Source organism: Nothoprocta perdicaria, unplaced genomic scaffold (assembly GCF_003342845.1).
Source record: "Nothoprocta perdicaria isolate Ctin4 unplaced genomic scaffold, notPer1 scaffold_206, whole genome shotgun sequence".
NCBI classification, from domain to species: Eukaryota; Metazoa; Chordata; class Aves; order Tinamiformes; family Tinamidae; genus Nothoprocta; species Nothoprocta perdicaria.
Window position 1 is genome coordinate 1,253,258 of NW_020455272.1, and position 23,155 is coordinate 1,276,412.

General features: G+C 48.1%; 1 protein-coding gene across 1 annotated transcript; it reads left to right on the forward strand.

Annotated features, from left to right (window-relative positions):
- Window positions 1-3,503: 3,503 nt before the first annotated feature.
- On the forward strand, window positions 3,504-22,920 carry SREBF2 (sterol regulatory element binding transcription factor 2). The gene is made up of 18 exons (XM_026038259.1): window positions 3,504-3,867; window positions 4,767-4,948; window positions 5,793-5,933; window positions 7,410-7,631; window positions 8,781-8,895; window positions 9,092-9,273; window positions 10,072-10,264; window positions 10,515-10,696; window positions 11,745-12,018; window positions 12,985-13,154; window positions 13,356-13,524; window positions 14,118-14,238; window positions 15,934-16,043; window positions 17,420-17,552; window positions 18,034-18,202; window positions 19,097-19,282; window positions 19,721-19,832; window positions 20,153-22,920. The coding sequence occupies exons 1-18, from the start codon at window positions 3,504-3,506 to the stop codon at window positions 20,371-20,373; spliced, it is 3,246 nt and encodes a 1,081-aa protein (XP_025894044.1). The 3' UTR covers window positions 20,374-22,920.
- The last annotated feature ends 235 nt before the right edge of the window (window positions 22,921-23,155 follow it).

Sequence of the window (23,155 nt, forward strand, 5' to 3'; positions counted from 1 at the left end):
GATGTTTTAGGAGCCTGAGTCACCGAGGGTGGCTCTCGGGCGATGTTACCGTAATAAACGTAGTCATAAAAGAAAAAAAAAAACAAAAAACCCCAAGGATGTGAAATGGAGCGATGCAGCCCTCGCCGAAGGGGACACCTGTCCGAGTGCCAGCAGCTCCCGCGCCGCCTCCTGCTCCGCCGCCCGAGCGGCCAAGGAGTTGGGAAAGAGAGAAACTGGAAAGAAATTCCCTTGATATTTTATTTTATTTTATTTTATTTTATTTTATTTTATTTTATTTTATTTTATTTTCTCCTGACAAACAGTGATGCATCCTTTTTTCCCCCCACTTGTTTTCCTTTTTTTCTGTAGTTATCTTTTTACCAGTTGCTTTCAAGTCGTTTCTAAAAAATGCCTTGAGCTGTGCAGCCCCCAGTTTCTTTAAGAGAAGCTTGTTTCCCATCTTCGTTCTAAAAATGAGGCAGATTTTTCCCTTTTTCCCTTCCCAAACTGTTGRTTTTTCCCTTTTCTTCCCTATGCCATCATAAACTGTTCTAACACTTCTGTCAGATAAGCGAGGAGAAACCACTTTTCTGCAGAGCTTGGTTGAGACGTGGTATTTGTTTTGCTCCTGAACAGCTCACAGAAACCTGCAAAAACCACAGCTGGATTAATTATCTGATGGAGGCTGAAAATTAAAGCCGGGTGTCTAAAGCATCCTTGTTTAATAGGTGGAAAGTAGGACTYGGGTAGTAATTTTAAGTTTGGTTGCAATGGGTTTGCAAGGTAGCCATGGGCAATTRCCACCCATTGGTGGTCATTTCTTTGCAATATGGTAAATAAAAGAATGCTTTGGGGAAAGGCCAGGGGCTTAATTATCCCTGCTAAGGTTCATGGTGTGTGTGAACAATGGTGCTTATTTTGTCTGAGTGCAAAATAGTGTCTTCTAAGGGCCTGCATGGAAGCTGAGGCAATTCTGTGAGCCTTTTCCCCCAAACTTTGTGATAGTGCAGCCCGCCTGGCTACAGAAACATCCCTGGTGGGGAAAACATCCTTGAGAACCAGATTATCCTTGATGTAATCTCGGTATTTCCTTACCCCAGGGAGTTGAATTTTGTCAGGGTCAAGAAGTTTTGGTTGCTGCTTTGTTTCTGTTCTGCTGTTGTGTTTTTTTTTGCGTTTGGATCGAGGTATTTGGGTTTTTCTCAGCCCGATGTCTGCAGCTCAGCCTGTTCCTCCCGCGTTTCCCTGAAGAGCAGCCCGGAGCGGGGCTCGTGCGGCGCCTGTGGGCGCTTCCCGGGATCGCTGCGCCCTTCCGCAGGAGGTGCCCGGCCAGGAATCCGCGTGGGAAGCCCAGGCTGGGCGGGATTCGCCGCGTCCTGTTGGCGCTTCCTGGCTCYGCGTTGGCTCCAGGTCCTTTTCCGCAGCGGGATCTTGTTCCTCCTCCGCGCCCAGGGAGCGCGTGGTGCGGGGTTGCGGCGGAGGGGCTGCCCCGGGGCCGCTCTCCATAGTCTGTTGGTGTTTGTGCTGGTCTTTGGGTTGCCAGAGGCGTTTGCAGAGAGAGAGAAAGACTGGGGTTTTGCTGTTTCTAGAGCTTTTCCTTGTGTGGATACTAGGGAAAGCTCCTGGACATTCTGAGTGTTTCTTACCCCACAAGGTCCGGTTTTTGAAAGTTCATCTCTAGACTTTCTTATATTTAGCCAATCTCTGAAAAGATGGCATTGAACTTCTTTAAAGCAGATGTGAAGCGAGCTCTGTTCAACAAGATGCTCTTGAAAAATTCAGAGCTTGTAATTCAGCTCCTAGCTCTAGCTCTAGCTCTAGCACTAGAATTTGCTCTCTTAGAACAAACCTTGTTCAATTTTTCTTCCTCCTCGGATTAGTGGCACCTAATATCTTTTTTTTCTGATGGTGAGAAACTCAAACGGATAGCATGCACAAGCTGGTAGTGCTGAGGGTTATTTAGGATGGTCTTAGCTGCGATGAATTTGAGGGTGAAAATCTACTCTAATGTCGACGAAATGTCCAAAATGTCGACGCTGTCCAAAACATCTGTTTTGGACAGCGTTCAGAAATGTTAATCTTTAAGCTGCCCTTCTTGTTTGAGTGAAGTTTTGTGATAGTTTACTGAGATTTTGCCCTCAAATCCTTATTAGTCTTGCCAAGCTCCAGGAAAATGGGTCCATCAGGTAGGTCTCCGAGGACAACTGGTGGCCATTGCCAGAGAGGAGCAGGTTTCTTGCAGGCAAAGCGACGGCAGCGTCTTCACAGCTTGTAAATGGATGGTGAGGACAACCCCCCTCCCAAATTTCTGTGTCTGTTGAGACTCAATTCCTTAAGAATAAAGGTAGAAGTAAAGAAGGAGAGTATCAGATGGCAGTAAAAGGAGCAAGAAGCCTGGATGAGGTTGCTCTGCTCTCTCTGCAGAGCTGTTCAGATGAGCTGGGTAACGTGTGGGTGGCATTTGGAGAAGCGCAGTGCAGTGTGAGGGCTAAATGTTACAGCCYTCTTACTGGAATATTTTCCACTGAAACATCTCCTGGAGAGCTTAAGCCTCTTCTTAAATCATATAGGGAATAGCCATTGCATTTGCTGCACCCCAATGGATGGAAATGCTCCCTTTAGCATGTTGTTCCCTTAAATCCGTTTGTTGTCTACTCTCTAACTTATAACTTATTCTTTTTATAGGAATTCATAATAAAATAAGACTTGAACGAATATGTGGAAGGGACTGTGTAGAGTGGCCAGATTTTAGTGGGGGGTTAACATGACCCCTGCGGACCAGGGGAGGCACTCAGGTTGCCCAAGGTGTGTAACTGAAAGTTTCTCTCCCAATTTGCAATTACGAGCCATGACCTCCTAGTGGTGGAGTTTCCCTCTCCGAGGGACAGTTACAGCTTCGTGGTGGAAGCCTCTTGAAATGGATCTGATAAAATCTGAGGGAAGATGGGACAGAGAGAAACTATGCAGGGATAAATGAAATAATTGAAAATAAATTATTTTGATGATTAAAAAAGCATAAACATGGGTTTTCCAATACTATCAATAAAGTTTGTTTTCCTCTTATTTCTCTGTTCCATACTTTCCTGTAAGCTTAGAATAAAAAAGAAACTAAGGTGAATTGTTATCCCCATTTCTCCATTTTTTTCCTATTGCTTCCCTAAAAGCTCTATGGAAGAGCTGTGAATCCTGGCAAGGTGAAGCTGCCTGCTTGCTTCCTTGCTTGACCTGATTTGTAATATTTTTAATAAGCTGGCAATGGCTTTAAATTCTAGTCTTCAGTTGAATCCTGTAGTCTGGGAGAACACTGCAGCAGGATTGGCTTTGCACTCTCAACAGCAGCAGCGGTGCCCCGGTACTGCCCCTTTCCYCATTTCTCTCTGGAGATACTACTGCAATATTTTCTCTCAAGTCCTGCAGCGCCCGGAATTCCCTCCCGTGCGTGCTCCCYGTCTGCCTCCACGGCAGGTGACACCCGCAGCAGGAACAGAATAACCTGCGTTCCTCGGTGCTCTTTTGCAGAGATGCTGCAGTTCGTCAGTAACCAGGCCGGCGACTTTCCCGACCTCTTCTCGGATCCCCTGTGCGGCCCGTTCCAGGGCGGCGGCGGCGCGGGGGCCCTGGAGGCGCCGCTGCAGAGGCCCTACGGCCAGGCGCCGCCGCAGCCCTTCCCGCCGCCCGCCGCCTCGCCGCAGCTGCAGGCCGGCCCCGGGAAGGCGGCGGCGGCGACGGCCCCGGCGCGCGCGGCGCCGCTCCTGCAGCCCCGGCCCCAGCCCCAGCTCCCGCAGCAGGCTGTCGTCATCGCGCCCACCGCCTTCAGCTCGGCACCCCAGACCAGGATTATCCAGCAGCCCGTCATCTACCAGAACGCGGCCACRAGCTTCCAAGGTGGGCTTGGCACCGCTGAGGCACGATGCGGAATGCCAAGATATTCAGATTCTGCAGATACCCTTAAAGATCCCCCTTTGCAGTGTCTAGGGGGAGTTCCCTCTCCTGCAAGGCATGGCTTTGCAGTTGAGGGTTTTTTTTTTTCAGGTTCAATGGGGATACAAAAAAAAAACCCTCAGAAATGAATTCTCAAGTCTTTGCTTGTAGCAGTTCTCTTCTTGCTCTCCTTTGTTAAGGCCTTKTCTCCCATGTCTCGTTGGAGACTTGGGGTACCTGTAGAAAGTACTGTAAAGTATCTGTTAAAAAAAAAAAAAGTATCTGTAAAAAGTAACTACCAGCATCCTTGTCCTTCTCTTGGTTGGAGTAATGGACAAGTCTAGTCCAGAAGTGGCAGTCTGTCCCATGTGGCTCTCTGGAATGAAGGCATATTTCAAATGCTGAGGTCCAAAGTGAACCCTGCTAGTGAGCAGAGACACGTGCGGGTGACTGATCTTCCTTTGTATTTGTGGACATAAGTTGTCTTGATTCACTTTGGATAGGTGTCAGTCAGTTTTCATGTGGGAAAAGRGATCCTAGGGTCAGCCAAGAATGGTAGGTAGTGCTGGTTAGATGTGCTGTGGGGTGTACTGAAGTAATGAGAGGCCTGTGCTTTTGGATCCAAAGATTTGGATCATATTTTTCTCTTAACTGATCCTCTCTGCCTTCTGGAAAGTTGCTATTCTAGATGCAGTGTCCCTTGCAGGAGACATCAAAGGAGTTGGAATCTCACCAACTTGTGGGATGTGCTAGATGAAAGCTGCTTCCTGAGAAGCTCTGGGCAGAGCAAGAGCGAGGCTGGGAGGGTGTATGGGCACAGAGGGGTTTTTTTGACTATTCCTCACATCTTGTTTATTTTTCAGTCCTTCAGCCCCAAGTTCAGAGCCTGGTGACGTCCTCCCAGGTTCAGCCGGTCACCATCCAGCAGCAAGTGCAGACTGTGCAGGCCCAGAGAGTGCTAACGCAGGCTGCCAATGGCACCATCCAGACGTTGGCACCAGCCACGGTTCAGACAGTCGCTGCGCCGCAGGTCCAGCAAGTTCCAGTAAGTGAAAATGTGGGGTGATGTGGATAAAGGGATATGCAAAGCACACAGAGGTGTGGTGGGGGAGGGCTTTGGAGTGAGGAGAGGGATCCAACAGGAGAAGAAACTGCTGTTGTGAGTCTGGTCTCCTGGTTTGTCAAGGGAAAGGTGGTGAGGGTTGGAGGGCAGCCTGCTCCTTGCAGGATTGCTTTTCCACACACGTCCTTAGGTGATGGGTGTTTCTAGCCAATCTGTGCTGGCCAGAAGCATTTTAGCATTTTATTTGTGTAAGGCAGACATGAGASTCCCTACTGTGAGCAGTGATGTGATTTGAAGTAGTGGGCAGCATTCAGATGCTTATGGTTAAGGGCCACTCATGAAAATGTCGTGCTGGTTCAATTGTGTGATGCCATCTGTAGTRTTCTCGGTGGGTAACCAAGGTTGTTGGACAACAGCACGCTGTGCTGTGCTGGAATAACCCACTGTTGGTTCTCATCTGCTTGGAGTTTGTGCTGCTGATCCCTTCAGCTAAACCAGAGGAAAGAAATGTCCACTGGTGTTCAGTGAGAAGTACTGTGGCCAAAATAGGCTCTTCTGCYGTGTAATTGGAGAGGGGAAAGAAACTCAACTGTTCCATCAACTATTGTGTATTTTTATATATTGCTTTACTTCTGGTGTCCGATTTTTTCCAAATTGGTGATCCTGTGGTTCTGATCCATCGTTCAGACTGTCATTGTGGGAGATTGCATTGGAAAGTGGCATGCCAAAGGAAAAAAATGCAGGGGGTAAAGGAGAAAATGGCTGTCCTCACCCTTTTGCCATCCACTGAGATATAAAGTTACAAATCCTTTTGTCTTCAATCYAGGTTCTGGTCCAGCCTCAGATCATAAAGACAGACTCCCTTGTGTTGACGACTCTGAAGGCGGATGGTAGCCCCGTTATGGCTGCTGTTCAGAACCCAGCGCTCACAGCGCTCACTGCTCCCATTCAGACCACAGCTCTCCAGGTACCGGTATGAATTTTCCTTTTGCTTCTTCACCAGTGATACTTCCTCTTAATATTATTAAAAAAAAAAAAAAAAAAAAAAAAGGGAGGTTTGGGGTTAGTGTTCCTCAGAGATACACATGGGAGGAGCTTTGAATGCTGCTCTAAACATGCCCAAAGTGAGTAATGCCCTGTTCCTGCCAAGGCTAAACACACAGATTGTATGTTTTTGGCCGCCTCCCATGGCCAGTCAGCAAAGACCAAGGGCAAATCTGTTTACCTTTCTTTTCTTTTTTTTTCTTTTTTTTCCTCCTCTAGTGTTAGCAGGAGAGGAATATGGCCTAACAATTTTTAACYTCTGTTGAACAAGAACATACTTGAACCAGAAAGCTAACCCACCTGRATTAGGTGCAGAGCTTTCTCCAGCTCACTAGCAATATGTTGAATGCAAAAACTAACCTATTGAGCCATTAACTGACTATTTGAGGCTAATCCTCAAAACAGGAGAATTCCCTGTAAGCTTTGGAGAGGTCAGCTGTGCATCAAGACCTTAGCTTGTTATCACCTCAAAGAGAATATTTTTTTTTCCCTCCAGAGATGTTTTTATTATAATTTGGTATGTTGAGCAGTACATGTTTAAACAGAGAGATCCTTTCAGAATAAAACCTTCCTAGGGTGGACGTGTTGTTTGTTTGTTTGTTTTTGATGACCTGATGATTGTTTTGCACCTGGTAGCAGATAGACCAAAATCTTCAATTTATTTACTTTTTTTTTTAAGGTGATGATTTCACATGGAGTTGAGGTTTAAGTGATTGGTTGTCTAGCAGATACACAAGCCATGACTTTTTTGTGCTCATTGAAATTTGGTGGAAACTAGACATAGAGGTCATAAATTAATCTTACATTTATTTTTAACCTGGAACTTTATATTTCTAATACTTCTTAGATTTTTTTTTAAACAAATCTRAGTTGTTCTTAAATTTGATCAGTTAGTTTAGTCTCATTTTTTGTCAGTGTCTTTGAGGTTGAATAGCTTCTCCTCTGTGGTCTTCTGGTGGGATTCATCTTGTTTTATTGCAGAGCACGTTTTGCTTTGCCTTGGTGGAGATGGTCCTTTGTAGGCATAGATAACCAAGTCCCTGAACTCTTTATGCCAGATGGATTTGGAGACCTGTGGCAGAAGGATTCCAGGAGTTCAGAAGATCCTTACTGCTTTTCTCCTGTGGCTAGCCATTGGTGAGGGAGTCTTGAGGTTCTCCATGAGAACAGGAGATCTTCTTAGCCCACCATGACTGGTGTGGGAGGTASCACGGCAGATTCTTCCTGTGCTGCTGCATTAGTGCTCCTGCCAGCCAGGGAATGCGTGAGGCAGTTGGCATATCCCTAAATTTTTGAGCTGTACTTGCTTTTCCTGCATCTCCCTCTGTTTACTTCTTTTGTTCTTAACATCATAAATTGTGAATGCTACCTGATTGCTGGTTACATGTGGTCTTTCCAGACCCTAGTTGGGAGCAACGGGACCATTTTGACCACGATGCCAGTGATGATGGGACAAGAAAAGGTGCCTATCAAGCAAGTTCCTGGGGGTGTCAAACAACCAGAGCCACCTAARGAAGGAGAGAGGAGGACAACGCACAACATCATTGAAAAGCGTTACCGGTCATCTATAAATGACAAGATCATTGAGCTGAAGGACCTCGTCATGGGGACAGATGCCAAGGTAAGTTTAGGTAACAAGAGCAGGTTTAGTGCCATAAATATTTGTGCCCTCAGGTGCTTGTTGCTCTACCAAATGAAGCATTTGGAGAGTGTTAGCTTAGGAATATGTGTATGTGTATTGGAATATGATTGAGGAATACCAGTGAGATAGAAATAATTGCATTCACTATGTGCTACCTTTAATATTGATTTTTACTGTTGGTAGCACTTCTTGAAAATAAGAACAAAAGTATAAAGTCTAACTATCCATTAGACCTCAAAGTAGAGTGGCAGGAGTGCATGTTTTGATAACTCTGGCCAAATCGGAGCTTGTGTAATTTCCATTTCCTGGTAACTGCAGTAGGGAAGCAGATCCCTTACTTCAATTGCCAACTGTCCTGGCGGGGAGAAGAAAATACCTTCTTGCACAAARCTTTCCAGTTTGATTCCTTTAGATCTTGTGTTGTAAAAGCTCCTGTTAACTCTAATATTAGGAACGTTTTATCAACACGTGAGTCAAGTTCAGAATTGTGCTGCTTGCTCTACCTCACTTTGGCAGAACATTTGTACCTCTGGGGTGTGTTTGTGTGCATGTCTCTAAGCCTGTGCATCAGTGAAGTTGCCTCCTGTCACTGGGGGGGAATTGGAAGCTTAGGATTTAAAAGCAGGTGGCTTGCAGTGGTTTCCCAGTGCCTTGTCTGTGTTGGCGTAAACCTGCAGCCTCTGCAGGAAGCTGATGTTTTCGCGGGGCTGGAAAAGGGACTGAGGCAGTGACTACCTCAGAGTCAAACAGTGAAACTTGCCTGATAACAGCTAGTTCCGTCCTGAAAAGAGAGACTCTTTGATGTAAAGCTGATACTTTCAAGTAACAGTTTGAAGCTGAAATCTAGACATGAACTTTGTAATTTGGTTCTTAATCTGTTTGCGTTGTACTGTTTTTATCACACTGCTGAAAGACCTCAGGTAGAGTGGTTCCAGATCTGTTGTCCAGTCCTTGCGCATCTTTATGGGTATAATATCTTGCCCTTAAGAGTGTGGCCTCACCATTAGTTTGGTTGTTGCTGCTGGTGATTCCTTACACCCGTTTCTTTGTCTCTTTTACATGACACGTGAACTGGGGTTGTGATGTTCTTTGTATAAGCTGTTTTTCCTCTGTGTTAATTCCTTGCAGATGCACAAATCTGGAGTCCTGAGAAAAGCCATTGATTACATTAAATACCTACAGCAGGCCAACCATAAACTGAGGCAGGAGAACATGGTTCTGAAGTTGGCTAACCAGAAAAACAGTAAGTTATGGGGGCCGTGCAGGAGGGAGGTGGTCACCATGAGTGCTTCTTGCACTTCCTTACCTTGAAGGAGGCAGATATGTGCAGGTTGCATTGATGGTGCAAGTGTTCTTGCAAGTGCTAGAGCCAATCTGAGCAAAACAGATTCATATTTCTCATTCCTACATCAAATCAAATACTACTTTATTTTTTGCAGAGCTGTTGAAGGGCATTGACCTAAGCAGCCTGGTTGACAATGATGCAGACCTGAAGATAGATGACTTCAACCAGAACGTTCTACTGATGTCTCCCCCAGCCTCCGACTCGGGATCCCAGGCTGGCTTTTCTCCCTATTCCATTGATTCAGAGCCAGGAAGTCCTCTGCTTGATGATGCAAAGGTATCCATGACTTAAATTGCTGGATTAAAGGCTTTTAATTCAGGGATACAAAAGGRCCAGAATTTGAATCCTCCTGGCTTTCAACAACAGAGCCAGTAGACCTCTGGCAAGTAGAGTGGTAGGGGTCAGAGATGACTTGTATGGACAAAGAAGGTGCATGGAAGAAAGAGGCTTTTTTGAAGGATGAAGACTACTCCTTGAGCTGTAAGGCGTCAATTATACATAACCTTTTAGAGGAACAGTACTTAGACTTCACTGCAAGTAGATTCTGGTGACTTTATAGTGCGTATCTGTGATCCATAAAGCCTGAGGCTTTCAAGTTGATGTTTGTTTGGTGAGTAAAGCAGGAGAACTGGAAAAGGATGATGATATCAGCTCTGGGTAATGAGACCTAAAGGAACCACAAAGCTAGAAAGCTGTTAACTGTCTTCAGCTGACAGCTTCTGTAGGTGTCACAGTAGTAGTGTGTCTTACAGGAGATTTTCGGAAGAGTAAGTGTAGTGAAAGTTAATCCTGGCTGAAAACAAGGTTATAGGTTATTAATGTTGACTGAAATGGCTGAGAGCAGARGGAAGGTGAGGACACTTGTGGTACTTCAGCCTCATTTTACTGAGCTAAGGAAAACTTTACTGGAGCTCTTGCTGATCTTAAAAACAAATTTTAAAACTTGTTGTCCTTCTTCACCACCCCATTCCTTTTCATAAGCACTTCGTCTTGCAGATTGTTAAACGTGTTTTTTCTTCTTTTTTTTTTTCTTTCCTTCCTCTTGTTCCTATCGCCACTCCTAATTCTTTGAAGGTTAAAGATGAACCTGACTCTCCGCCTGTGGCACTTGGTATGGTAGATCGCTCTCGAATCCTTCTGTGTGCTCTCACATTCCTTTGCCTCTCCTTCAATCCTCTGACATCCCTCCTGGACGCCCGAGGAGCCTCYGAGTCCGACAGCCTTGTGCGCCACGGCTCTGGCAGGAACGTGCTGACCATCGAGTCAGGTAACACATTGGAGCAGTCCAGAGCGTGAGGGGACTGGACTGTGGAAAGCAGGCAGGCTCGCGTGCTCTTGCTAAACAGTGTCTTCACTTGGGGCTGCTGCAGGTGACCTTGCTTGGAAAATTTACTGTAGAAAAATATTGGAAATTTTACTACAGAAACAGTTGTTGTGGGGTCTTCAGACTGGCTTAAAATACAAGGTTCTCGATGTCCAGGTTAACTTGAACTGTCCTTCGGGATGTTCCCTTGCAGATGCAGGTGGCTGGTTTGGCTGGATGATGCCCACGCTGATTCTGTGGCTAGTGAATGGAGTGATTGTCCTGAGCGTGTTTGTAAAGCTCCTTGTGCATGGAGAGCCAGTGACGCGGTTGCACTCGAGGTCGTCGGTGACGTTCTGGAGGCACCGCAAGCAAGCCGACCTGGATCTGGCACGGGTAAAGTTGACTCTCTTGCATCAACTACATCATATATAGGAGGGGAGTGCAGATAAACGTGGCCTAAAAGGACTGTGGGTTGACATTTGCAAGAGCATAGTATTTCTAGAGTTTATTATTGTGTATGATTTCAGAGGGGAATTTGATGCTTGCAGTCTTCAGCAAATCACTGGCCTGCTTCATCCCCAGTTGCTGAGGCACGGACAGTAGTATTGGAAAGGACACATAATTAAGTCCTTATGCCTTGCTGCTGCATCTTTTTGACTGTCTTTGGAAAGCAAGGAAGCAAGGTTTTGGTTTCTGAACTTAGATTTTGGAATTTTGCCTATGCTGTGCTTATTAGCAGTCAGTAATCCACTTGCCTATGTGCTGCTTTCTTTTTCTTTTCTTTTTTTTTTTTTTTCTCTCTCTCTCTCTCTCTCTCTCTCTCTCTCTCTCTCTCTCTCTCTCTCATTTTCAGTGTAAGTTTGTCCCAGTTGTAGCTCAGTGGAAGCTACTGACATGGCTACCTGTGGTAGTACAGCACCCTAGGTGATAAAGTGTTTATTGGAGCACTGCAGTCTCCTCTGGACGCTTATAAGTCTTCCCCAGGACTGAAACACCACCTGGCTTTTGACCCTGAAACATCCATTTTGTTTGAGAAGGCAGCAATCAGGTTTTATCTAGTGCCTATGTGTCTCCCAGGTGTCATAGCCGTTGCAGGAACAGGCCGTATGTAGGCTGAGATGTGCTGCTGGGATGTTCAGGAGCAGGTCTCTGCTGGACGTCTATACTGGCTTCATGCTCGCTTGTATCATATTGCCTTGCCTCAGCTAACGACCTCAGCTGAAGGTGCTGGAAGTGAGGCTGAAGCATCACGACTGCTTAGCCATGGCGATGGGCAGCACTAGCGAGCCCCTTTGGGTTACACTGAGATAGTTTGCATTTCTTCTGCCTGTCTTTCTTGCCTTTGTGGACTAAGGAAGGCAGTTTTCTGGGCTGTCAGTAATGTAGCATAAATCTCGTTTTGATGTTCGCCGTTTTTCTTTTGTGTGTCTCACGTTTGCAGGGGGATTTTGCTGCAGCTGCCTCAAACCTGCAGACTTGCCTCTCGGTGCTGGGCCGGGCGCTGCCAGCTTCCCGCCTGGACTTGGCCTGCAGTCTGTCCTGGAACGTGATCCGCTAYAGCCTGCAGAAGCTGGCGCTGGTGCGCTGGCTGCTGAAGAGGACTTCCCACCAGTGGCGGGCAAGAGAAGCCGCTGCAGGCTTTGAGGATGAGGCCAAGACCAGTGCTCGGGATGCAGCTCTGGCATATCACAAACTCCATCAGCTCCACATAACGGGTACCAACAGAGATGGGAAAGCCAACCCCTTTCTTCTCATTTCCTGAATAAGGAGGCTCAGAGCTGATCCTGTGGGGATCAAGCAAGAGCCCCTCAGCCTCTTGTCCTTGGGAGGTTGCTGCTACAAGCTAAGCAGACTAATTTCAGGAGCCAGTTACTAAAACCGAACAGCTTTAGATGGTGAAAGGGCTCTCTAAGAGCAGCCTGAGAAAAAGCAGTGTCTTGGGTTGCATGTTGTTGAGTGAGTAGAGGTGGCTTGGAGTCCTTTCCAAGCGACAGTTGATTGAATCTGTCGCTTCTTCATGGTATTCAAAAGCTTGGTTGATTCCTATCGTTTAGAAGTGTAAWGTGGAATTGGGGGGCAGCATTCATTTTGGAAGAGTTTTTAATTTTCTGAAGCTGTGTGAAGCACAGATTGCCAATGGGTGATGACAGGCTCCAAAAGTGTGCACATATACACATATGTATTAAACAAGCACTTGAAAGATCCTTATGATCAGTTTTGCAGGTTCCTTAACAGAGCAATTTGCAATTGTAATAGGACACAAATATATTTGGAATCCAAACTAAATGTCCTTCTGCCTAATCTTCTTGCCTTAATTATAGTTGTGCCACCATGAATAAAGAGAAAACGTCCCTGTTTGTAATGTTATTTGCATAGATTGCAAAGGGGTTCAATTATGAGATGAATGTAGCGAGCCAAGGTTTGCAGATGTTACATTTGTTAGCTATGCAGGTCTGTCTTGCAGGAGCAAAGCTGTGAATGCCAGCCTTGGTATCAGTGGAAAGAAGTTTCAATTAGAGTTGTTCTGGTGCCTGAATACAAAGCAGGCACACGTGGCATTGCAGAGTTCTCATGTCACTAGGTTCTCGTTTGCCTGTTGCAGGATAGTRTCTCTGCAAATGACTTATTTAGCAGTAGGTACCACTCTGAAAGTTTAACTCTTCTTTTCCCTTGTGGTGTAGGCAAACTGCCCTCCAGCTCGGCTTACTCAGGGTTGCACATGGCCCTGTGTGCTGTGAACCTGGCTGAGTGTGCAGAGGAGAAGATCCCGCCCAGCACGATGGCAGAAATCCACCTGACGGCTGCGGTTGGCCTGAAAACCCGCTGTGGGGGCAAGCTGGGCTTCCTGGCGGTGAGTGAGCTCCTGTGTACCTGTCCACTGCCACCCCTGTARGCACAGCCCTAGGGAGCCCTGCAGCCTGGCACTGCCACCAGCCCGATGCACTTGCTGRCACTGCCCTTGTGCTAGGGGCTGTAATGAGCTTTGTCGTTGGTGTGCTCTGTGTCTCTTTCCTGGCAGATTGTTTTCAGTCTTGGTCTCTCTTCTCTCTAGAGTTACTTTTTAAGCCAAGCTCAAAGCCTGTGTAGCTCGGAGCGGAGTGCCATTCCTGACTCKTTGCGTTGGCTGTGTCACCCACTGGGACAGAAATTTTTTGTGGAACGGAGCTGGACAGTAAAATCTGCTGCAAAGGAGAGTCTGTACTGCACCCAAAGGAATCCTGGTGAGATCCTCTGCGAGTCTAAAAAGTTTGAGCTCCTAACAGTGGTGGCCTGGGAACGTCTCCATCTGTGAGGGGTTTTGAGAGCATTCTGTTGTGCACAACAGTTGTCTACACCTGTAGGAAGCTGCTCCCCTTGGCGGGTGGGAGGGACTATGGAGGAAAGAGATGTCTCCTCAGACTCTGTAGGAGCTGCTACTCTTCCCTTTGTGCAATGCACAGGTTTACATGTCATCCCACTTGTGATTTTATGTGCTGGAACAGAACTGAGTTCTAGCACAGAATGTCTAAGGGATGACTTAGGGGTGACCAGGGTTTGTCGTCTTTGGAACAGTGTCACCACCAAACTGTTGAGTAGCTGAAGTGTTAGAGATGTTTGGCCATTGATTGTGGCTTGAAATGGCTGATAATGGGTGGCTGGTGGTGTAAAAAAAAAGCTCAAGAGCTTAGTCTTCATAAATCTGCAATAATTTTCAAGAATTTCCCTAGGCTGCTCTTCCTCTGGTACCTTAAGATTTGGCTCTTGCTGCTGCCCTTATGCGTATCAGGAGGTGGTGAGCACTGTGTGTAAGAACTGGTTTGTTCTTTCTCTCTAGCGGATCCCATTGCACAGGTTCATCAAGCGTTTTGTGAGAACCTACTGGAGAGAGCTGTGGATTCGCTTGTGAAACCTCAGACTGGGAAAGCAGTAGTTGGACAAGAGGAGGAGGAACCATGGTAAGTGTCTGTGCCGGGACTGGCTCTGCTGTAGGTAACTGCAGGCTGAAATGTTTCAAACTGTTAATCATACACTGAGTTCCCTGAGGCAAACGGAGTGGTTAGTATTTAATCATGACTTGAAGTCCTGACACAAATCTCACTGCTGCCATTTTAGAAGAGTGAGCTCAACCTCYTCGTATTAAAACCTCTCAAGTCAAAGGTGAAATTTTGACTGTTTGAGATAAAGATCTCTCATTTCTGCTGATTGATCCCTACAATGGGTGGGACTTCCTCTCCTGACAGKTTCAAAGTTCAGTAACACTAAAATTAACACACAGCTACTGTCTTAATTGACCATAAMATATACCCAAGTCTCTGAGAGTGCCATAATCCAGCTTATTAGAAAACAGGACCCAGCTGACTCCCTACATTAATGCATGAGAATATTCCTGTAATGAAACAAAGTGCTGCATTTACCAGCAGTGAAAAATCCARTTGGTGTGTGCAAGAGTGGGAGAGCAGATGCTGGCTCAAATTGTCATTGGTCTTTGTCAGCACTGTGAGCAAGGGAAAGGAGTTGGTATGGAGGAATGGGAAGAGCCTTCATTTATTTATTTACCAAACTACATTTTGTTTCTAACTGATCTCCAGATATGTCGGTRCCCAACAAGTGCTAGGCAGATAAATGGAGAGTTCTGTAATGATTGTATCCCCTCAAAAGTATGGGCAGAAGTCTCAAATGGGGATGATAAGAAAGGCTTAGCTTTCCTACTGGTATAGGAGTAGTATGTATTTAATTTCAATCTTGCATCTGCTTTCTGTCATAGTTGCAAAGATTGAGCAGCAGTTCAGTCTGGTTGCTTAACCAGTATAGATACAGCTGATCAGCTGTTGATAGGGAAGGAGCAGGGTGTAAGTGAAGCGGATTATCAGGATGYTTGTGGAAGTTCTGTTTCGTTGTTGGCAGGAGTAGCTCTGCTAATGCAGAAGGCTTTYGCCCAGCCCCAAAGGTAGGAACTCGAGGTTGTTCTCTGTCGCCTACCCAAGGAAATAAGATSATTACCACATATGCTGCTTTTGCTGATTAACACTGTTTAGTAGCCACTTGGAAGAATGTAGTTGAGCCTCCTCTGGAGGCAGTGATTGAAAGGAAGCCTGTAATCAACTTGTTARACATCTTATCTGTCAGCAGACTCGAGACGCTAGAGGGGGTGCTGGCAGCTTCTATTTAGTGTTTGTAAAATGTGCAGTGCTGACTAAGTAGCAGTGTAGATGCTTCCCCTCTGAATGTGTAACGTGCTTTAGTCTGCGTCTGTGTGGCCCGTCCAGTCCCTCCCGTGCCAGTGGCACCACCTCGTGTTTTTAAGGACTTGAGTACAGCCTGCTTGCCTGCTCCTTAGCTGCAAGGCAAATGTCTGTAAGGAAAAGCTCCCAGTGAGTTCCAGCATTTGTGTACTTGAGGTGAGAGTCACAGGGTTGACTCTAATCTGAGCTGTTTACTTTGCCATAGAGGGAGATTTGATAATTCTCCAGCAGAAATCTTTAAATATCACAACACTAATGGCCTACAGAATTTGAACTTTCTGTTTCCACCTGCTGGCTTAAGAGGTCAACGTTGTTTAAAAATGCATCGTAACTGATTAGAAATACTTTCAGGCTTTGCTCTCTCATGTTTGACAGCGTAGTGAAGGTCTGCCCTGTTTCTTGTTTCAGCGAATTCTCCGGGGCAATGGAATATCTGAAGTTGCTCAACTCTTTCTTGGACTCAATGGGAAGTGGGGCTCCACCCTTTGCCAGCAATTCTGTACTCAAGTCAGCACTGGGTAAGTATGGCAGAGCAGAAGGTCTCCCAGCTGTAGGGAATATTGCAGAGATGTTCCCTTTCTGCCTTTCAACTTTCACCCTCCAGGCGTGGCGGACACAGCCCTTSCTGGGGTGAGATGCAGGTATGGAGCAGCACCCCACTGCTCACAGAGGTGATTGATAGAGCAGCTTGGCAATAAGGGGGTGGTTAAGAAGGCTCTTAAAGCTGTGACTGATAATGCAGTGGAGTTGCAGTTATTTTTATAASTAGTGAAGATGGGCACTTTGGGCATGTTCCAAGCAGTGCACCATGCCTGAGAGCTTGGATCTGACAATGCGAAATGAGTGAAAGGTTGTAGCATATAACAGTCATAGTAGCAGTGTGGCTGAGCACAAGAAGTCCTGTTTGCTCTGTAAGGATGCTTGATAATGACCTGTTGGCCCAAGTATAAATTGACCTTGCTTTTATAGCATCTGTTGCATTCATTTTTCAGTCTTTGGAACCTCCAGCTCTGCTGCTCCTGCTCTGGCCTAGCTCTGGACATACAAGAGACACTTGCCATGGCCCCTTGGAGACTATCTAGTGGGAGAGCTAGAGCTGTAGCCTCCCCCTGGGCTCTGTGCTCAGTTGGGCCTGTCAGCCGGTTCTTGGAATACTTGTCTTGCTTGGTATTGGTACAACCAGCACCTCACAATTCCCTGGGATGCTGCTGGAGCTCCTAGGACAATTAGTTTGCACCTAAAGTGTATAGAGCCGACACAGGAGGGAAGCTAGATATCTTCTCTCCAAGGCTTACATTTTGGGGTAAAGGGAAATCTATATTTGGGTCAATATTGCCTTGAAATTTAAAAGCAGGTCAGCATAGCAAAATCGGCATGAAATTTAAAAGCGGGTCAGAGTCATAGAACCCATGTCCTTTGGCCCAGTGTATACTCCAGGAGGCTCTTGAGGGAAAGTGAAATAATGAAGAAAATGGTAGCAGAGACCTGATGAGTACTATACTAGCTTGATGACAGTCAGTGCTGAGACATGGTGCCAGAATTGTGGCTGCAGGACGGGGAGTGAAGGTCTGTGCTGGGAGGAGAGGCGAGGACTTTCTAGAGGAGTAGGTGGGGATCTTGTTGGCAAGCCTCAGACTCAGTATCTGACACCCCACTTGCTGCCAGGGGTCAAGTGCTTCCTTGCTGCCAGGTTATTCAGCTGTTCCCTCAGCATGTTCCGTCGTTCCCCCCGCCAGCTGCGTTCCTGAGAGCCCCGCTGGGTTTACGTGCTTTCTTGGGCTCACCGGTGTGATCTTGGTCTAAGGCTGAGGCGTAAAACACCCACCGTTTCCACCGAGCAGGGCCGAACTTGGTCTTCTCTCCTTGGTTGCAACTTGTGGTTCTGTTTTCCTAGGCCCGGACGTGGTGTGCAGATGGTGGTCGGCAGCMGTGGCCATGGCCATCGCTTGGCTCAGAGGGGACGACGCGGCTGCGAGGTTGCATTTCGCCGAAGTGGAGCGCATGCCGAAGGCCCTGGAGATGTCCGAGTGCGTATATGAGTCGATCATATCGCTGCTGTTTGGTGCAAATGTTGGAGCACGAGGTGCAAATGTGCCAAACAACAGATGTGTAGGTCAGGGCTTGTAGGCTGATGCTAGAGCTGTGAGTTGGCAGAGTCTGGAGGGAATGGCATTGCTTCTTTATGGATGTTTTCTTGTTTCCGTTCTAATCCTACCCCTCTCAATGAAATGACACAACTTGTGCACATACCCTGATGAAAAGGCTGGTGTTACTAGCCTTATTCTTTCCCATTGAAGTTTTCTAGCCAATTTGCTTCCATTTCTACATAGTTTGTGTAGATGGAGGAGGAATTTCATCCTCTTGCTGTGCTTGAGAAGATACGATCTCCCTGCTCTTAAAGCTGAGAGGTGAAGGGGGATGCTAATCCTCACTTGAGCTCAGCTGCTGGGGCTGCCCCGTGGCAGCGTGGCTAGTGTCGCTCAGAAGTGGGACCCCTTTCTCTTGCAGGAACGCCCTTGTGAGAGCCACCTTCTACGTGTGCAAAGCCATGCAGGCCTCGCTGCCCGGCAAGGCGGACGGGCAGCAGAGCGCCCTGGGGCACTGCGAGAGGGCCAGCAGCCACCTCTGGAACAGCCTTAACATGAGCAGCGGGGTCTCCAGCGCCGTCCTCAGCAGCGTAAGGCATAACCCGTGGGGTGATACGCGGTGGAGGTGTTGGGCCTGAAGTTGGTTTTGCTACAAGTGCTCCCCTGTGTTGTTTCTTCCTTCATTCTCCATTCATCCTGAGGCTGATGACAGTAGGGAAGAATACTCCTCGCTTTCAAAGGACACTGACACTTTGCTGTCTCTGCTCTATGGAGGGGCAGTCCAACAGCTACTCTCTGCCTTCTTAAACATGATCTTAACTGGCTGAGCCACTGCCCTGGTCCTGCCACCACCTGTCATCTCTTCTCTGTTTCTTGGACCACTTCTGATTTGGCCCACAGCAAACTTCCATCTCAGCCTTGTCAGTGAAAGTGTTGACACGTGTAAAACATGGGCCTAGTTAAGCCAAGCCCACTGTGTTTCAGGCAGCACTTGGGCATTTGAATCCTCTGCTGCAGGAGCGGGTCTCTGCTGTGCTGTTCCTGAGCTTGTGCATTGCTTGTGTCTTCTCTTTCCAGGATTACTTAAAGCTGGAGCTCCCCTGCGTGGCGCATGGGACACAGTTGTGGTCCCCTCTGCTGCTCCTGGGTGGCAGCTGTGGTGCATTGTAGTTGCATTGCATGTCTGGCACTAACTGTGCAATGTTTCTGCAGTGCAGTACGGAGGCACTCCCCATTCCTACAGTGCAGGAGGAATCTCTTAAAGAGCAGTTAGGGTAGCAAACTGCTGGGTGGCAGCAGCAGACAGGGAAAAGGGATTTAGGTAGAAAATGTGAAAATGTGGATTGGGTTGTGTCAAGACTTCTTTTTTTTTTTTTTTTTTTTTTTCTTTTCTCCTCTCTCCCTCTCCTCTGCAGATAGCGAGGATCTCTTTACCTTTTAACTACTGTTTCTGTTTGGTATCACTGGGCTCTCGCTCCTTACAGATGATGCAGCTGCTGGCCTGCGACTTGCTGCTCTCCCTCCGCACCAGCCTGTGGCAGAAGCAGGCGAGCAGCAGCCAGGCCTTGGGCGAGACCTACCACGCGTCGGCCTCGGAGCTCACGGGCTTCCAGCGGGACCTGGGCAGCTTGCGCAAGCTGGCGCACGGCTTCCGGCCGGCCTACCGCAAGGTAACCCCCCCGCTGCCCTCCTCACCTGCCTCTCGGTCCCTCGGAAGAAGCAGAAGTTTTAGYCAGCCCTTGGTGGTGTTCCTGGGGCCCTGACAGGGGAGCTGCTGGCCCAGAATTGTGAATAAGTCATTTGCCCAGGGCAGAGTTTGGAATTCGGTCTTCCATTTTCGGCACATTGTTGCTTTTCCTCTCCTTTCCCAGKCTTCTAGCCTAGGAAAGGGTTATATGGTAAAAGCTTTTATCCTCTTGACAATTGGAAAACTTGCAAAATTTCTAGAGACAGGTGGGAAAAACAATGAGTAGAGAAGTGTGGTGGTGTTATGAATATGCAAGCAGTGTGCTCTTAAAATGCTGTTGCAGAGGGATGGCTGAGTTTAGGAGCTGTTGCGGAGGAATGGCCTGTGCGCGTTGGTCCTAACCTCCTATCTTCCCTCCTAGGTTTTCCTCCACGAGGCCACCGTGCGCCTGATGGCGGGTGCCAGCCCTACACGCACCCACCAGCTGCTGGAGCACAGCCTGAGGCGGCGCACGGCGCAGAGCAGCAAGCAAGGTGGGCCCCGCGCTGGCACAAGCCCCATAAAGCACCCGAAGACAGTAAAATGAAAGGGCTGTTGGTGCAGAAGCAGTGGCCACCCAGAGCAGCACTGGAGTCCAGCCTGACTCCAGCTCAAACCTGCACCTTAGGCTTAATTAATTGCTTGGAGATTCGCTGCTCAGCTGGGAGATAGTGGAGCCTGCCTCTGCTTTGCCAGCCCTGAGATGTCCCTCAGCTGCCACCCGAGGCTCTGTTAGGAGCCACACTGAGGTCTTGCATAATGCTAAGATGTTTTGTAGCCTCAGCGCGTGTTTCCCTCTCCTTTTCGTGCCCAGGTGAAGTGGACACGCTGCCAGGCCAGAGGGAGCGAGCCACAGCCATCCTGCTGGCCTGCCGCCACCTGCCCCTCTCRTTCCTGTCCTCGCCCGGCCAGCAGGCCGTGCTGCTGGCGGAGGCCGCGCGCACGCTCGAGAAGGTCGGGGACAAGCGCTCGTGCAACGACTGCCAGCAGCTCATCGTCAAGCTGAGCGGCGGCACGGCCCTCGCGGCCTCCTAACGCCCCGGGCCGGGCCCTGCTGCGCGGAGGCGGCCCCGTGAAGCGGCGGCCTGGACTTGCCCTCTTGAGGTTAAAACGACGACAGAAAAAGAGAAAATCCAAAAAAAAAAAGGAGAGAAAAGAAGAAAAAAAAAGCGGTAGCTAGGTCGGTGCCACTGGGATCGCTGTGGGGTGGGAGAGGGAGGGAGGGGRTTTTAACTTGTCCCAGGTTTAGCTTTATCAGCCCGCTGGCTTGCTCTCAGGCACCGCAACAGGAGTCGGCCTGGCCGTCATCCTGTGGCTCTGTGGGGCTGGGAGAAAGCCCCGCTCCATGGGGCCCTGCTGGGATGAGCACCTACAAAGCTAGGGGACAGGAAGGTGGCACACCCTAGTGTGTCCTCAGGGGCATCACCTTCCCTTCCCAGTGCCCCTGCAGATAGGAACCTCCCRGGAGGGCAGAGGATGTGCTCAGGCCTTGTCCTGAAGCATTCCTGGGGTCCGAGGCCCTTCTCAGCCTGCAGGCTGCCCCCAGAGAGGGAAGGCACCGGTGCTGTGTGCAGCAGGAGGCTTCACCGAAGCCCTCTAGATCCTGCTTCTACAGAGGTGCTCTGGGGGTATCACTTGGGGGCCAGTCCTGCCTGGCAGATTTCTCTACGGTTTTTATACAGTTTTTTTTATAGGAATGTTTGTGGCTTTACACAAGGTAGGGAGCAGTGCAGCAGATTCCTCTTCCTCTCCACTTCATGCATCTCCTTTGTGTGACCAGAGCTGCCTCCTGTCATTTCGGATGGGGGCCAAGTTWGGAGCAGTCTACAGGCAGGGTGCAAGTACGGGGCTGTTGGTCTTAAAAAGCCTGTCAGGCTCTGGTCGTTTGGTGCTGGATGGTGGCAGAGGTGGACGTGCAGAGCCTGCACTTGTATGAAGGGGGAAGACTTTGTGGTGCCTTTCTGTTGGTGCAGATTGAAACTTCTTTTTAGAAACTTCTTTTTTTTTTTTTTTCCCTTATATTCTGAGCCCCAGAACTTACCATCATGTCCTTTTGCCTGTCTTTCCCAAGTGCTTGACAGCTCTCTCTCACACACACATACAGCAGGCTGACTACCTGCAGGGCCTGGCAGGCACTGACTCAGGGCACAGATCTCCCCGCTCCGTGACCAGGCTGCTCCCTGGAGAACAGCCTGGATCCCAGGGTTGAATCATGGAACTTTGAAAGGGAGGGAGGATTGGAGCCAGGGAGGGAATGCTCTTGCCTTTCCAGTTGTACTTGGCCAAAGATGTGCAAAGCAGTTGTACTCTCAGACATGTGAGTAGGGAAACCAGCCTTTGGTGGGTGCACGTTGCCTCTTCTCCCCATGCATAACCTGCCTGTGCTCCACGTGGGTAACTAGAAGCCCACAGGTGCTGGCAGCAGCCTGCTCCTTCCCTGTCCTGAGCAGGCAAATGCAGTGTGATGCCTCCCTGCAAATGAGAACTCTGGCTATTTTTGCAAGATACTTCTGTATTTATCCAGTTTTTACAGAGGGTTATGAGAGCTTGAGCTGCTTTAAAAAAGCAGAGGGGGAAGAAGATGGGCTTGGGTCTCCCTTTTGATGTCTTGGGAGAGTGATTGCATGTGCTGCAGTAGTTGAGCACATGTAGTACTGGGCATAGAGTTGCCTCAGTTCAAYGAGATGAAATGGCCAGGAGAAATGTGACTCCCAGCAAAGCCTGTTTGCAGCGAACCTGTGCTATAGCTAGGAACAAATCATGAGGACCAGAGTGCTTCTTCTCACTGTTACTTGGGGACTCGCTGGTGGATTCCCAGCCAATGATCACCGGTGGCCTGGGCTTCTCTGGCAGGCGTGGGGGTAGGAATTGCCTGCTTCCCAGTGCCAGAAGTCCAAGGAAAGATTTGAGGGAGGATTGTGATCTTATGTAACTTAAATCAGTGTATGGGATGATCCGGTTCAGGTGACAGCAGCTACTTCTGCTTTGAGGGCATGTTCCAAGCACATGAAGTGCTGATTGGCATAAGAACAGCTCATGTTTTTAAGGAGAGCTTTAATTGTCCGCTACTGAGCTTCTTGGCTATCAGTGATCCTCTTTGTGGGGTGACTCAAATACTACCTTTTTGCTGCTTGGCCTTTAAAGGTGAACAGGGCCCTGGGAGCTGGGCTGTAGGGAGTACCGGCTGGAAAAGGGCTTGGGAGGCTGTTGGGCTGCAACACCGGGAGCTAATGGCAGGATCCACTGAGGGTCTTGGCACTGCTGGCATTTCTCTCCTCTCCAGGGCAAGGGGTCTTTGTCCTGTTCTTCTACACTGTTCATAAATTTGCTGTCCATCTGTCCCTACAGTTTTTTATATACGTGTATATACTGTAACTTTTTTTGTTTGAGGGTGGGAGGAAATTGTTTTATGGATTATGTGAAGAAAGTCTATTTATCCAAATGGAATGAAAGGTAGGAACGCTTTGTGATAAAAGGTGCAACWGGTGGTGGGAGAGTTCCCAGGGGAACATATCTGCCATCTGAAAACCCTGTTCCAGGGCTCGTGAGCATGTGTTACCTAATAAAGGTGACTGTTACCACTGTGTCGTGTCTCTTGGCCTTCTCCCTCAGCAGGGGCTTTGCAAGGAGACAACCCTCGAGTCGTCCAAACAGGCCTCCCAACACAAGAGCCCTTCAAGTTCCAGAACTTACCATTGTGTTCTCTCTTTCTTTTCCAAGTGTTCAACAGCTCTCRCGTGCACACGAGACAAAACAAGCTRGTGCTAGTGGTACTGAGGACCGGATGCTGATTTTTCATGGACTTTCATTTTTTATT